General features: G+C 35.7%; 2 protein-coding genes across 3 annotated transcripts in view; one reads left to right on the forward strand and one right to left on the reverse strand.

Annotated features, from left to right (window-relative positions):
- The window catches only part of LOC127068836 (probable chitinase 10), a 24,574-nt gene extending 16,886 nt beyond the window's left edge, over positions 1-7,688 (forward strand). Inside the window, exons 3-17 of the mRNA XM_051005128.1 lie at positions 2,208-2,289; positions 2,605-2,765; positions 2,924-3,161; positions 3,347-3,526; positions 3,633-3,756; positions 4,123-4,432; positions 4,544-4,970; positions 5,042-5,259; positions 5,379-5,533; positions 5,596-5,736; positions 5,829-5,976; positions 6,079-6,264; positions 6,336-6,458; positions 6,634-6,835; positions 6,934-7,688. Coding sequence (XP_050861085.1) covers positions 2,208-2,289; positions 2,605-2,765; positions 2,924-3,161; positions 3,347-3,526; positions 3,633-3,756; positions 4,123-4,432; positions 4,544-4,970; positions 5,042-5,259; positions 5,379-5,533; positions 5,596-5,736; positions 5,829-5,976; positions 6,079-6,264; positions 6,336-6,458; positions 6,634-6,835; positions 6,934-7,148 — 2,910 coding nt within the window. The 3' untranslated portion in view covers positions 7,149-7,688. The remainder of the gene's footprint in view (positions 1-2,207; positions 2,290-2,604; positions 2,766-2,923; positions 3,162-3,346; positions 3,527-3,632; positions 3,757-4,122; positions 4,433-4,543; positions 4,971-5,041; positions 5,260-5,378; positions 5,534-5,595; positions 5,737-5,828; positions 5,977-6,078; positions 6,265-6,335; positions 6,459-6,633; positions 6,836-6,933) is intronic.
- On the reverse strand, positions 7,626-13,684 carry LOC127068833 (chaoptin-like). Of its 2 annotated transcripts, XM_051005123.1 has the most exons (11): positions 13,402-13,684; positions 13,059-13,245; positions 12,821-12,968; positions 12,638-12,748; positions 11,829-12,575; positions 11,474-11,622; positions 10,594-11,376; positions 9,779-10,533; positions 9,167-9,683; positions 8,803-9,079; positions 7,626-8,741 (listed from the first exon to the last, which is right to left on the reverse strand). In XM_051005123.1, the coding sequence occupies exons 1-11, from the start codon at positions 13,450-13,452 to the stop codon at positions 8,681-8,683; spliced, it is 3,786 nt and encodes a 1,261-aa protein (XP_050861080.1). In that variant the 5' UTR covers positions 13,453-13,684; the 3' UTR covers positions 7,626-8,680. The 2 variants fall into 2 exon arrangements, with proteins under 2 accessions (XP_050861080.1, XP_050861081.1); XM_051005124.1 differs by lacking the exons at positions 13,059-13,245; positions 13,402-13,684 and having other exon boundaries at positions 12,638-12,759; positions 12,821-12,956.
- Positions 13,685-14,670: the final 986 nt, after the last annotated feature.

Here is a 14,670-nt window from a genome sequence, read left to right on the forward strand (position 1 = left end):
ACGAATGAATACGTACGACGAGGTTCTCGCAATTGCAAACACATGTTATTATTATGTTGAGTAACCCGAGCGAGAAAGGATAAGAAAAGGAAAGAAAAAGAAAAAGAAAAAAGGCAGAGTGAAAACCCAGATAAAATTGTTCGATTGAAAATATTTTAATCGGAAGACTCCATCTACGAGGAAATTTCTCATTTTCTTTTTTTCTCCTTTTATAAATTATAACAGAATTATGACAAATCATATAACAAATGTATTCATATCTTTCTTTCTTGATTGTCCAAAAAAAAGAAAGTAAATCGACAATTTTTTGTATCAAGTTTTTCGAGTAAGAAGGAACACATAGTTTTGTTTACAATTATATCGATACAGGGGAAGTACAATTTCGAAGCTTAAATAAAATTGCAGCATTGTTATATATATGTAAAGATAAAATATACATGTAGCATATTAAAATAGATAAATAATAAAAAAAAAGAAATTATATGTATCAAAAACAGAAAAAAATGGGGCTCTCGAGTGGTCTTTGAAGCACAGATAATTGTTTCCTGAGCGGCTGCTTTGAAAATCCAACTAAGCTATCCAGAAAAACCCTTACGAAGGCCCAACCTTTCTTACAAATATTTAAGAATTCTAACTTATTCTTAAGAGAGAAATAGAAATTGAAAGAGGGGGGGGAGGTTTCTCTTAAAATTATTCACGCCAGATAAATTCTGCAAGCAACACTACTACACTACTACTTCTTAAACTCTAGTCTATTTCTAATTTCCCATTATCTTTTTGTAATTTTTTTTTGTAATTTTTTGTAATCTTTTATAATTTTTTTTGTAAAATTTTTATATAATTAAAAACCTTTATTTATATAGTAATAATATTAAGTACATAATTTAAAGCTCGTTCAGTTTTTCTTTTTTTTTTTTTTTTTTTTTTTTTTTTCTTAGAAACTAAACTATTTTAAAATTTTAAATTGTATATATTTTTTAATAATAATACCTGATGTAATAATACTATCTGTGTTGTTTCGTCGCTTAGCAAGACCCTATTATTGTCTGGTCGTGTGCGAAGTGTAGCTCCTTTATTTTCTTATTATCTAATAATTGACAATTGATTAATTTAATTTAATTTATTTAAAAAAGACTAGAAGATAATACAACCCCTCCCCCCTTCGTTTTCTCTCCGCGTGTTAACCACCCAACACATATGCACCAGGGCCTTGTAACGAATATTCGCAAGTACAAAAACCCATATCTCTTTATCATCTTCCTTCGAAGGGTCGTTTTCGCACAAATAAAGGGATATTAAATTGTGTGTTTTGCTGGACCGGGATTCGAACCCAGGATCTTCCGCTTTGCAGGCTGTGCTTTAAACCACTGAGCTATCGAAGCCCTTGAAATCTAATTTGCTTATATATCAACTTATACACAAACTATGACTATATATATATATATATATATATATATATATATATATAAATTTCATTAAGAAATTAAGTCAAAACAAATTTCCCTTTCACAAACCGACGTTTTATTTTTAATAAAATTAGAAACATATACTTTACCAATAATTAATAAAAGAAAAAAAAAGGAAATTAAAGAGTAACTGGATTTATTTTTTAATCAAAAAATTTTTAATCAAAACTCTCGATAATTTTGCAGCTAAATTTGTTAATTTAAAAAGTATGATTATACTCGAAAAAAAATTTAAGTAAATACGACTGAAGAGAGAAAGATAAACAGAGAAACGAAGTCGATATATATATATATATATATATATATATATATATATTATTTTTTCAGAGAAGTTAACTGCAAAATAATTCGTGATCGCACGGTAATTGATTGTAAAATAACCGCAAAGAACTTTCGCCGTTTGTTTTTCTCTCTTCTTCTATCTCTCTCTTTCTATCTGTCTATCGTCCTGCTTAACCGATGCCACGAATTCATATTTCAAGTAGATTTCTTCTGTATTTATTCTCTTCTCTTTTCTCTCTCTCTCTCTCTCTCTCTCTGTCTATCTATCTATCTATCTATCTATCTCTCTATCCATCCATCTATCTACCTATCTCTCTTTCTCTTTCGAATCAGCCTCCAGCACTAAAGTCGTGTCTTACCTCAGGCTAGAAACGTTCGTTTAACAATTTTTCAAATAGAATTGTAATCACGTTTCATCGTGTACATGTTCACGCTCCTGTACATTCACTTTCCTTCCAGGTCTCGAGCAACAGGACGACTAGGAGGCTATTGCTTGCCTGCTTGGCGGTATTTCTCCTGTGTCTTTCAAATCAGGCAGAAGGTATGTCATTTTTTTCTATTCTTCTTCAAATTTTAAAAGATAATAAAAATGACGAAAAAGTCGAGCTTTTCGATTCCCTTGTACCTTCAAATATACATATACTACGTATCTTTTGATCGTTTTTTTATCTTCTCATTAAATTGTAATTCTATTTATTTCTTAAAAGTATGTTACAGAATGCGAAGATCTCGTTTCTTTTGTAAATAGATACTCTTTTCTTTTATTATCCAATCGATAAATTACTTCAAATAATTTTTATCGTAGGTAATTCCATATCCACAGATAAGTGAGCTCCTTTTTATCATTCTAATATAGGTGCAAGGAAAAGATTACGAAGGCCCACTACCTTAACACCGTCCATCTCGAACGATCAGGAAGTATCGGCTAGTGTTAACAGGTTCAAGGTCACACGAAATCGCGTTAACAATAAGAACACGAAGAATGAAATCCAACCTGGGAAGACGAACGATTACAAGGTACATCGTAGAAATGTGATTAATATTTTATACAAAAACGTGATAATTATTTTTATTGTTTCTTCTTTATTATTATTACTATTTTGTTTCTTCCTTTCCTCTGTCATTTTTTTATATTTCTATCGGATCCATTGATAATGTATTTTTATCACGAACAGGTCGTGTGTTACTACACAAATTGGTCCCAGTATCGTACGAAGGTCGGTAAATTCATGCCGGAGGACATACAGCCAGATCTTTGCACCCACGTGGTCTTTGCATTCGGATGGTTGAAGAAAAATAAATTGACAAGTTTCGAGTCGAACGATGAAACCAAGGACGGTAAAATTGGTCTCTACGAGAGAATAGTGAACCTGAAGAAAGCCAATCCCTCTTTGAAGATCCTACTTGCTGTCGGTGGGTCGATCTATCTGATTGAAAAGTGAAATAAATAAAAAAAAAAAAGAAAAAGAAAACGAAACATGTCCCTTTTTTTCTTTCTAATAAAAATAAAAATAAAAAATGTTCTTCCTTTTTCCTTTCTTTTTTTTTTAATTATTCCAACGCTTGTAAACACCCGACAATTCTTTTTTCTTCGAAAGGTGGATGGTCCTTTGGCACGCAAAAGTTCAAGGACGTATCATCGACGAGATACGCTAGACAAACGTTCATCTACAGTGCTATACCATATTTGAGAGATCGAAATTTCGACGGGCTCGATATCGATTGGGAATATCCGAAAGGAGGAGACGACAAGAAGAATTACGTTCTATTATTGAAGGGTAATAATTTCTTTGAAAACTTACGAGACGTTTACGAGACGTTTCTAATACTTTTAATAAGATATACGCAAGCACGCGTTCTGTCAACTTGGTTAGTATTTTTCAGAACTTCGCGAAGCCTTCGAAGCTGAGGCACAAGAGAAAAAGAAACCTCGTCTTCTATTAACAGCTGCTGTACCCGTTGGTCCTGATAATGTTAAAGGTGGTTACGATGTACCAGCTGTTGCCAGGTTAGAACTTCTTCTTGTTTTCTTCTTTTTTGTCTCTGATTTTTTATCCATTACTTCGCAAGTGCATTTCATTTGGATATCCTCTCAATTATTCGTTTCTTCATCCGTCTTCTTGTTCGTTCTTTTTTTCTTTTTTCTTTTTCACCTTTTATAAATCCTTCGCGTCTGATTTTTGTATCATACCCACTGAATTTTTTTTATTCCCTCACTTCTTTACGTTAGTTCGATAATTTCTTTGTATTTTCTTTTTTCCATTTTCCCATCTCGTATTTCTCGATCCTCATAAAATAATTTCGTAAAATTTGCTCGTTTTACGATATAATTGTACCCTCTACCAATCCACCTTTCCTTTCTCATCGTTTCTAGTTACCTAGACTTCATCAATCTCATGGCGTACGACTTTCACGGTAAATGGGAAAGAGAAACCGGACACAACGCACCTCTCTACGCATCATCCTTGGATTCGGAATGGCAAAAACAATTGAGCGTTGACAATGCGGCATCGATGTGGGTAAGATTGGGTGCACCAAAGGAAAAGTTGATCATCGGTATGCCCACATACGGCAGATCGTTCACTCTGTCAAACCCATCGAACTTCCGTGTACACGCACCGGCCAGTGGTGGTGGTAAAGCTGGAGAATATACCAAGGAATCCGGTTTCTTGGCTTATTACGAGGCAAGTCATTAGTTATTTCACAAACTTTCTTCTTGTCTATGCTTGTGTGTATGTGTGTGCTAACTCGATCATGAAATAGAAAATTGATTAAATTAATTTACGTTACGATAGATTTGTGAGATGTTGCAAAATGGAGCGGCTTATATCTGGGACGACGAGATGAAGGTACCATATTTGGTGTACGGTGATCAATGGGTAGGCTTCGACGATGAAAGATCGATCAGGAACAAAATGCATTGGCTGAAATCCACCGGTTATGGCGGTGCCATGGTATGGACGGTTGACATGGACGATTTCAATGGTACTGCTTGCGTTGGAAACGTAAAGTATCCATTGATCGGTGCGATAAGAGAAGAGCTAAGAGGTATCCCACGAGGACCGGATGCCAAAGATGTCGATTGGAGTTCGGTTGCTACTACCATCACGGAAACTATTGTTAAGAAACCAGAACCTTACAAAATATCTATCTCCGATGCATTGAGCAAAGCTAAAAAAGTACCAAAAATCACTCAGTTGGTTATTAATACACCAACGAACGGTTAGTAGAACGATACGATTTGATTCGTATCGATCGAATCATTTCTCTAATCGATCGATTCGATTTTACAGAAAGGGAAGCACAGACCATTTGTTATCTGACCAATTGGTCCCACAAAAGACCAGGCCTCGGTAAGTTCTTGCCCGAGGATATCGACCCGACACTTTGCACCCACGTAGTCTATGCTTTCGCGACCTTGAACGATCATCTGCTCAGCGAAGGAAGCGATCAGGATGTTGAGATGTACAAACGATTGATCGCACTTCGTGAGAAGAATCCGGACATAAAGGTATTATTGTTTATCGAATTAACGTACGTATTTTTTTTTCTCTTATCTCTCTCTCTTTTTTTTTTTTCTTTATCATCTTCATTGATATGATGTCACGTTGCGATGATTGCGATGATCAGATACTGTTAGCTATCGGAGGCTGGGCCTTTGGATCGACACCCTTCAAAACATTGACCAGCAATACTTTCCGAATGAATCAATTCGTTTACGAAGCTATAGAATTCCTAAGGGAATACAAATTCGACGGATTGGACGTTGATTGGGAGTATCCACGGTAAATAGATATTGTAATAATAAAAAAATTAATTTTTACGAATCGTTATAATAATTTTCTAGGGGAGCCGACGATCGTACCGCTTACGTGAACCTTCTGAAAGAACTCAGGCTGGCTTTCGAGGGTGAAGCAAAGAGCTCTGATCAGCCTAAATTAATTTTATCGGCGGCTGTACCGGCCAGTTTCGAGGCCATAGCTGCTGGGTAAGTTTCGTTTAAATAAAATTTCTTTATTTTTCTTCCACCGTTTTGTTTCCCATAAAACTGCTTGACGCTACATGCATTCGATCGATCAGATACGACGTCCCGGAAATATCCAAGTACCTGGACTTCATCAACGTGATGACGTACGATTTTCATGGTCAATGGGAACGTCAAGTTGGACACAACAGCCCTCTTTATCCTCTTGAGAGTGCAACCAGTTATCAAAAGAAATTGACAGTCGTTAGTACATTTGCCTCGTCAATCAATTTCGTATCAGATTGTTTTCAATGGAAATTTTATTTCATATTTATTTCTTCCTTTTTTGCAAATCCAATTTTTTAGGACTACAGTGCACGAGAATGGGTGAAACAAGGCGCACCGAAAGAAAAACTGATGATAGGAATGCCGACTTATGGCAGATCCTTCACGTTAGTCGACGAAGACAAATTCGATATCGGAGCACCTGCCTCCGGTGGTGGTATTCCTGGTAATTACACCAACGAAGCCGGATTCTTATCCTATTACGAGGTCATTTATCTTTTATCCATTTTTTTTTGTTTTTTTTTTTTTATTTCATAAGAAATTTATATGTCGCTTAGGTGTGCGGATTTTTGAACGAAGAGAACACGACTTTGGTATGGGATAGCGAACAACAGGTACCTTTTGCTTACAAAGGTGATCAATGGGTTGGTTTCGATGACGAAAGAAGTCTTATAAATAAAGTACGTATAAAAAAATGAAATATTGTTCGTTCGTACGATTAGTTGACTTGATTGGTTTACAAAAAAAAACAAATCTTACTAGATTACAAAAAGAAATTCTTACTACATCAATCGCTTAAAACAAGTTAATTATTCTAACAAAAATTTAATACTCCTTTTTAATCTCTTGATTTAGATGAACTGGTTGAAGGAGGAAGGTTTCGGTGGTGTTATGATCTGGTCGATCGACATGGACGATTTCCGAGGATCGTGCGGTGCCGGAAAATATCCACTGATCAAAGCAATGAAAAAGGAACTGCAGGATTACAAAATCAAATTGGAATACGATGGTCCATACGAGAGTTCTTCTAGAAATGGCAAATACACTACGAAAGATCGTAAATATAACCAACGAAATGTTTGCTATTCAAACATATAAATACTAAATATTAATCGACTCTAAATTTAATTTTGTCGTTATTGTTTGTTGTTAAAGCGAACGAAGTGACCTGCGACGAAGAGGACAATCATATATCTTATCACCCAGATAAAAGCGATTGCACGATGTATTACATGTGCGAAGGTGAACGCAAACATCACATGCCCTGTCCAGTTAATCTCGTTTTCAATCCCAACGAGAACGTCTGCGATTGGCCGGAAAACGTTGAGGGATGTTTGCAACACACGCAAGCGCCGCCTTTGCGAAAGTAATTAAGAGAATAAGAGAGAAAAGGAAAGAAAGATATTTTTGCATAAAACAAAAAAAGAAAAAAGAAAACCTGCGGCATTTTACGTGTGCGATAAAAATGAAAAGAAGGACGACAAGGATGATAAGGTTTTTATCATCGAGTTTTATCATCGCTGTTAAATTCAGTAGATAGATAGATAGACAGATAAAGAGAAAAGAGAGAGAGAGAAAGAGAGAGAGAGAAAGTGAGTGAAAGGAAGAGAGAGAGAGAGAGAGAGAGGATGAAATTATGAAAAGAGAAAGAAGATATGCTGCCTTCGCACAAAAATTTATAGTCGATATTTGCCCCTCTTCCATATCCCTCCCCCTTTCCACACCGCTCCCACACCCGCTCTATTTCGATTTTCGATTATTACGTTTGTTTTTTTTATTTCGTCGTTCTTTTTGACACGCGATATATTTGTATTCCCTTCCAAGAGACCCTCCCTTTTTACTTGTCATTTGTATAAAGCATGGACGAAATCACGAGGTATAGTTATTTGTAAATAAAGAGAAATTTAACAGACATCTAATACCGAGCAATTTCTAATCTTTCGTCCGAATTTTGTTATTTTGTCTGTTTTTTCTTTTTCTTTTTTCTTTTCCTTTTGGAATAACTTCGTTTAAAAGGATCGAACGAGAGGTGACGATTTCGATGTATAACGTTACATAAAAATTTGTATAATTGTTCATTTACATTTTGTTTTCTTTTTCTTATTTTCTTTTTCTCGTCTTTTTCTTTGTTAATTTTTCATTCATCAACACACGACAAGCATACTCTCACTTGAAAAAGAAAGGATTCTTTCGAACGTTTGATCTTTGCTCTAATTTACATGAAAAAAGATATGAAATATATTTAAAAAACAATCGAATATTAAAGAGAAAAAATTATTTCTTGGCAGTTTTTAGGCACGATCGTACCGAGCTTAGTCTCTAAATCTAAATCTGAGATCTTTCAATTTCCTGTAGAAATCTGAATGAGCAAAACGCCTGTAGGCAGTCAACTCTTCGTACTCCGTCGATAATCGTGATTTCGGTTGCTATTTATCGATAAACACTTGTTTTTTAAACCCCTTATGGAAGGCCTTCGAGACAAATATGTTGTGCAAAGTAACATACATGCAGGGGCTTAAAAAAACACAACTGTAATTATCGACGTATTATAAAGCGTTGCCTATTTTCAGGCGTTATACTAAATAATTAAAAATCAATTAATATCAGTTTTAAATCAATCAAAGAACGCGCAAGTTATCTAGTTATAATATCGAAACGCAAAAAAAAATCATTCATACGTATTAACTTTTTTACACGCACATTGTAACTTGCTCACGCTTACATATATGTATATACAAAGCATTCCTCGATATGTATACTCTGTCAGCTAATCTAACTTTTTAATCAAAGTTAAAAAGATTCTGAGATTCGAACACACGTTCGTTGTATACCAAATCCGAGGCGCTATTCTTTCATTTACTTTTTTTCGTTCTCGCACACACTCTTTCTGTCCTTAATTGTGTCAGATTGCTTTCTCGAGCTCGTGTAAAAAAATTACGAAACGAATAACTCTCTCATCAGAGCTGAAACATAACGAGTCATTTAGCAAAAAGCAACAATACGATGAGTTGAATCAGAGCTAACCAAGTCCTAGCTAATCTCTCGTAATTGCCAGAGCTGAGTGCCGATGCCTGACAAGCAGTATGAGGCGTTCCCAAAGTCAACAGAACTTTATCGGACGAATAGGAAGGCGTTGTCTCGGTGCAAACAGCTCTACCAGCAATAGTTCTTAATTGTCTGGCGTCTGATTGAGATGCAGTATGAATCTGACGAGATTCTCGAAGCCATCTTCGTAACCATAGACTAAGCCAAGCTATCTCGCAATCGCATTCCAAAGGATTCCCTGATACTTGTAGTCCGCCTGTAGGATAACCAAGTTATATTTTTTTTCTTTTTTTTTTATAATACACCGACGATTTTTATAATACAGTCTCTCGTTTCGTATTACCTGCAACCATATTGGTACCAACGGTCTCCCAAGAAAGATTTCCATATATGATCGATGGGCTCAACTCGTTGATGTGATTGTTTCTCAAATCTAATGTCAGTTGCGTCAATCTCTTTGTCAGCGATAGGAATATATCAGATTGGAATCTTCTTACACGCGTGTTCTTTATCCTGAGTATCAATTCTCCGCCCTCGATCGTAGAAAATGCTTCGGAAGATATCACTTCTAGATCAGCACCGGTTATCGTCAATTCTCGAAGTTGCTTCGTGAATGCATTTTGTATCTGATGCTTCAACAAGTGTTCCGTCACTTGTATCTCGATCGTTCGTAATGGTAATCCAATTACCAGGTTACGAAGATTAAATCCGTCAGCCAGTGGCCAGGTTTGCAGTTTAAGATGTTTCAGATATCTCAAAGAACGAAGACAATCCGTGTCGACCGTTCTCGTTCTATTCAAATTTCTCAAATCCAACTTCTCTAATCTGAGATAACCGAAAAAGCTTTCCTTCGTCAGTTCCTGTGATAATCAAAAAAAAGAAAAGAAAAAGAAAACAGATCAGGATCAAGATCAAGCAACGTTCTGTGATCGATGATTACCATTCATTCGCTTACCTCTATCGGATTACTAGAAACGTCGAGTTCCCTCAGTAAATTTAATCTGACGCTCGGCATAGAAGTCAACGAATTATTCGTTAACAACAATATCTTGAGATTCTTCAGATACTGAAACTGACCGTCGGTTGTACTCTCGATGTTATTATAGGACAAGTCTATAATGTTGAGATTTATCAATGGAAAAGGTGAGATAATTCTCAATCCAGAATTGGCAAGAGAAAGTTGTCTGAGATTAGGCAAATAATGAAAGAGTTCTTTGAAGTTTGCTTGAAGAGTGTTATGGGAGACATTCAAGTTCAATAATTTTCCTAAAGACACGAATGAATTGTCCGGTAAAATGGTCAATCGATTTCTTGCCAAGTTCAACGATATCAGTTGCGACGTTGGAAAAGCGGTCGAATCTAGATGATCCAAGAAATTGTCAGCCATGTTTAAATCTCTCAAGGTGTAACCAACTTCCATAAACGATGGCGACGGTACAACCGTGAATTTGTTGTGACTAAGATCGAGAATCTCCAATCTAGTACCTTCGAAAACGTCTCTAGGTAAAGATCGGATTTTGTTACCAGAGAGATTCAAGATCCTTAAATTTTTCAAGTTTCTGAATTGTTCGGTAGACAGTTGAGCTATCTCGTTGTTACCCAAATCAAGTTGTTGAAGAGAGTGCAAACCATAGAACGATTGTTTCCTTAATGCTTCTATCTTATTGTTCCGAAGATTCAATACTTGCAGTTGATTGAGAGCAAAAGTTCCTGTAAATGAATCATTGTAATCAAACTTGTCGTCAACACAGAATCATCGATTTACTTTACCTGGTTCGAGATTGGTAATGAAATTGTTACGAAGATCGAGGGTCAATAAATCGGGTGTTCCGCAAAACGTTTCGGTTGGTAAATGAGTGATATTGTTAAAGCTAACGTCAAGATGAGTCAAGTTGTTCGTAGTCGATCCAGAATCGATGAAGGATATGGCGTTGTAAGAGACATTCAATGCAAATTCGGTACCACCGATCTCTGAGAAAGCATCTAAATCTAGGACAGTCAGTCTGTTGAATTCTAAATGTAAAAATCTTAGACTTGACAGACCGTAAAAAGCGTTCCTGTCCATTTTATATATTCTATTGTACGCCAATGATATCGTCACTAATTTTGGACAATCCATGATGGAGTCGGATACGAGGATTTTTATACGATTTCCAGTAAGATCTAAGGATCTCAATTCGGTCAGATTATGGAACGTGGATTCTGGTATCATCTCGAGAAAATTATATCCCAATTTGACGTCCCTCAGTTCTGGATGAACGCTTGATAAAAATATTCTTTCGGGTAGGTAATGTAATCTGTTGGACTCCAGATTGATGTAACGTAATTGTTGAAACGAATAAAAAGCTGTTGGTTCTATCGATTGAAAATTATTATTGTCGAGAACCAGCCAAAGTAGATTGCTCAGAGGTCTCAGTGCTCGTTGAGGAAAATTGTCCGTTGCAAATGCGAAACTCAGTTCCAAAATGTCGAGACTTTTTTCGATCCCAATGAAACAGTCATCGTCCAGCTCGGTGAGATGATTAAACGACAAGCTGAGTTCTTTCAATTTACCTGCGTATCGTACAAAAAAAAAAAAGAAAAAGAAAAAGAAGAAAAAAATCTCTCGTTGAGACACGTTATATGTATATTTATGAAAATCGCAACGCACCTGCTCCTTTGAATGCTTCCGCTTTGAGTTTGGTCAAGAAATTATTACGTAGTAATAAAATCTCGAGATCTTCGGCCCAATCGAAATCACCCGACTCCACGTGAGAGATCTTGTTGTAACCGAGATTTAAATGAAGCAATCTCTGACACCTGTCGTCCGAAATGAAAAATTACTTTTTACACCATGTACATATACATATACATATACATATACATATATATATATATATATATATATATATATATATAATTACTACATCACAAGTACCAATTAGTTAACGTTTTCTAACCAGCCTTTCTCCGTTAAAAAAAAAAAAAAATGAAAGAAAGAGTTAAAAAGTCAAAAAAAAATGTACCTGACTAAAGCAGCTGAAGGCACAGCGTCCAAGCTATTGGTGGCAAGTGAAAGAGCCTTCAAATTTTCAGCAAAATTTTGAAAACTCTCGTTCGAAATATTACGTATGTCGTTGTTGGCCAGATAAAGATAGGACAATCGTTTGAGTCCATTAATAGCAACCGGTACGCATGGTAAATCATTGTTCTCCAAGTTCAAATACTCCAAACTGTTCTCTAAACTACGAAAAGCATCGTCGTCGATATTTCTAATGCCGTTAGACGAGAGATGAATCCTTCTAGCCTCCAAACGATCGAATATCCCGGTGGGTAAAGATATCAACTTATTGTTGTCCAAATTGAAGTCGTTGATCTTAAGTGTTCGATTAGAGGTGGTTAAAACGTGGATCCATTCGATCGAATTTTCACTAACGTCGATCAGTTCCAAGCTTGAACTTTGAAATACCGGTAATTCCAATTGTTTCATATCGTTTCCACGAAGATAAAGCCAATCTAGGTTTACCAGTGTTCCTAACGACGATGGAAATGATTTAAGAAGGTTATTGTTCATGCTAAGTGTATGAATGTTAGGTGGTAAGGATTCCTCGGCAAGATTTTCGATATTGTTATTGTCCAGGTTAAGCCAGACGAGCGAATCGAAGGTTGAAAATATTTTCGGTACTTCGATGATAGAGTTATCACCGAAAAAACCATTGCGTAATGTCGTTCTCAAATAACCCCAATCACCGTCGAGCGATGTCAAATGATTGCTAAAAAAAATAAGAAATATTACAAAAACGATAACTCTGGGATTTTAACGAACCTTACAAACCTGTGCATGTTCAGCCAATTTAATCTTTTCAAATCTCCAAAAGTTTTAAACGGTACATCCTCTAAGGCGTTGTAACTTAGATCCAATGAACGAAGACTGTCAGCCACGACTCTAAAACAAATCTTGATTTATATTGTTGGGAAAGATCGAAAGTAATAAGATCGAATGAAAATTATTAATTACCGAAGAGAGGTATCACCGATACTGGCAAGTCGATTACTCATTAATCCCAAAGCTTCGACACCGTCCGAACTTTCGAGTGCATCATTATCCAGTATTTGCATTCCAGATCCGACTATGTCCAATTGGGCAACGTAACTCACCGACACGTCTAAAATCATCGCATCACGTTAAATAAATAAATCATTGTAATTACAAGCCACTGTTAGAGTCACACTCAAAAACAGAAAAGGATACGTACCGGGAAACCTAGCAAATGGTACTCCCATGCAAGTGATATCCATCTTTGTGAAATCCTCATCGTCCTGTACCCAACACATACACATTGTATTGAAGGTGCACGGTACATTGTAAGATTCGATCACGTTAGAAATACAATTGATCCAAAACAGAACACCGACGAACCAAAATTCCTTCCACGGTGACATCTGCACGAATAAATCAATGACTTTCTTTCCGAGAAAAAAATCTAAATCTATTTAGATCTTAGATTAGAGGGTATCTGTCCAAAAAAAAAAAAGAAAGAAAGAAAGAAAGAAAAGAAAAGAAGAGAAACACGAGAAAGAAAAAGAAACGAAACGAACCTTCGTCGAGTGGAACGAACAAAAAAATGCTTTCAATGAAGATAGAACCATCGACGGGATGAATTTCGTTCGGATGACCAATGAATCATCTTAAAAGCGTTCAAACTTCGATCTTGTCTTCGTAGTCAGTTCTATCACTCGGATCGAAAAACATTTCGGAGAATTCACTGATAATATATTCACTGATAAAGCGTCGAGTGAGTACGTTCACGGTTAGTTCCTTTGTAAAGCGCAAATGCATCGACTCGCGAAACCCGCGCAAGCGCCTCGACGACGAATTTTATGGATCGCAAACGGATTCGAAAACTCGACAGGACGACTTCTTCGTTCATTGTAACATTGACCATCGTGAAAAACTTGAATGAACGAACGTATTCCATAAATGGGACAACGTTTAATGATCTAGAGCATAGAAAAACGTAAAAAAGAAAAAATAACGATTCGCGTGATCGCGTGAAAATATATTTCATAATATTTTCTGACATTTCCTAATTACTTTCTTTTTCTTGTCTCTTTATATTTCTTCCTTTTTATTGTTGTTGTTTTTTTTTTTGTTACTTATTTCATTCATTTTTTATCCAGTCATCTTAAAAATCAATTACGAAAAAGACAAATATACTCTCGATGCTATATTTACGTATCTTCTTCGTAGTAATAATAGTAGTAGTAGTAGCAGTAATGATCACTACAAAATCTTCTTTTACCTTGACATTTACAGAGATGGTAATGACATAACTAAATTACCTATCTCTTACCATTATCATGGTCATCGACGTTTAAGATACTTACCTATGAATAGGATGAAACGTGGCTATGATTTTTTTCTACATATCTCGAAACGTTTCCTAATCGACGTAAATAGAATAAAAATTTATTAATCGTTTATGAAAAATTTATGACCACTGTATAAATTTTCCTAATTTATAATTCTAATCGGTTGATATATCAATCTGAACGTGTCGATAAATACGTGTTTACTTAATAAATAAATTCGATTGATACGTTTCTTTTCTTTTTCTTTCTCTTTCTCTCTCTCTCACCCTCAAACGCACACACACACACGCACGCATCAGTTAATAACATAAACTGACGTAAACATTCAAAACGAATCGTCGAGACTCGACGTTATTACGAGATAATTTTCATGAAACAGAATCTTTCATCTCTCGCTTGTGTAAATATAATATATGTTGCATGTAGGTATGTATGTAAGTGTCTGTCATGCATATAAGTAAATAAGAGGGGAAAAAGACAGAAAAGAAAAATATT

Source organism: Vespula vulgaris, chromosome 14, assembly GCF_905475345.1.
Source record: "Vespula vulgaris chromosome 14, iyVesVulg1.1, whole genome shotgun sequence".
Taxonomy (NCBI): domain Eukaryota; kingdom Metazoa; phylum Arthropoda; class Insecta; order Hymenoptera; family Vespidae; genus Vespula; species Vespula vulgaris.

What these genes read in the sequence shown, in the direction of transcription:
- LOC127068833 (XM_051005123.1), bottom strand. Translation starts at nt 13,452, where the DNA reads ATGGTTCTATCTTCATTGAAAGCATTTTTTTGTTCGTTCCACTCGACG. An exon ending in AATTGGCTGAACATGCACAG is followed by an intron (nt 12,576 to 12,637) that starts GTTTGTAAGGTT and finishes TATTTTTTTTAG; the next exon opens with CAATCATTTGACATCGCTCG. An exon ending in CCTTCAGCTGCTTTAGTCAG is followed by an intron (nt 11,623 to 11,828) that starts GTACATTTTTTT and finishes TTCGGACGACAG; the next exon opens with GTGTCAGAGATTGCTTCATT.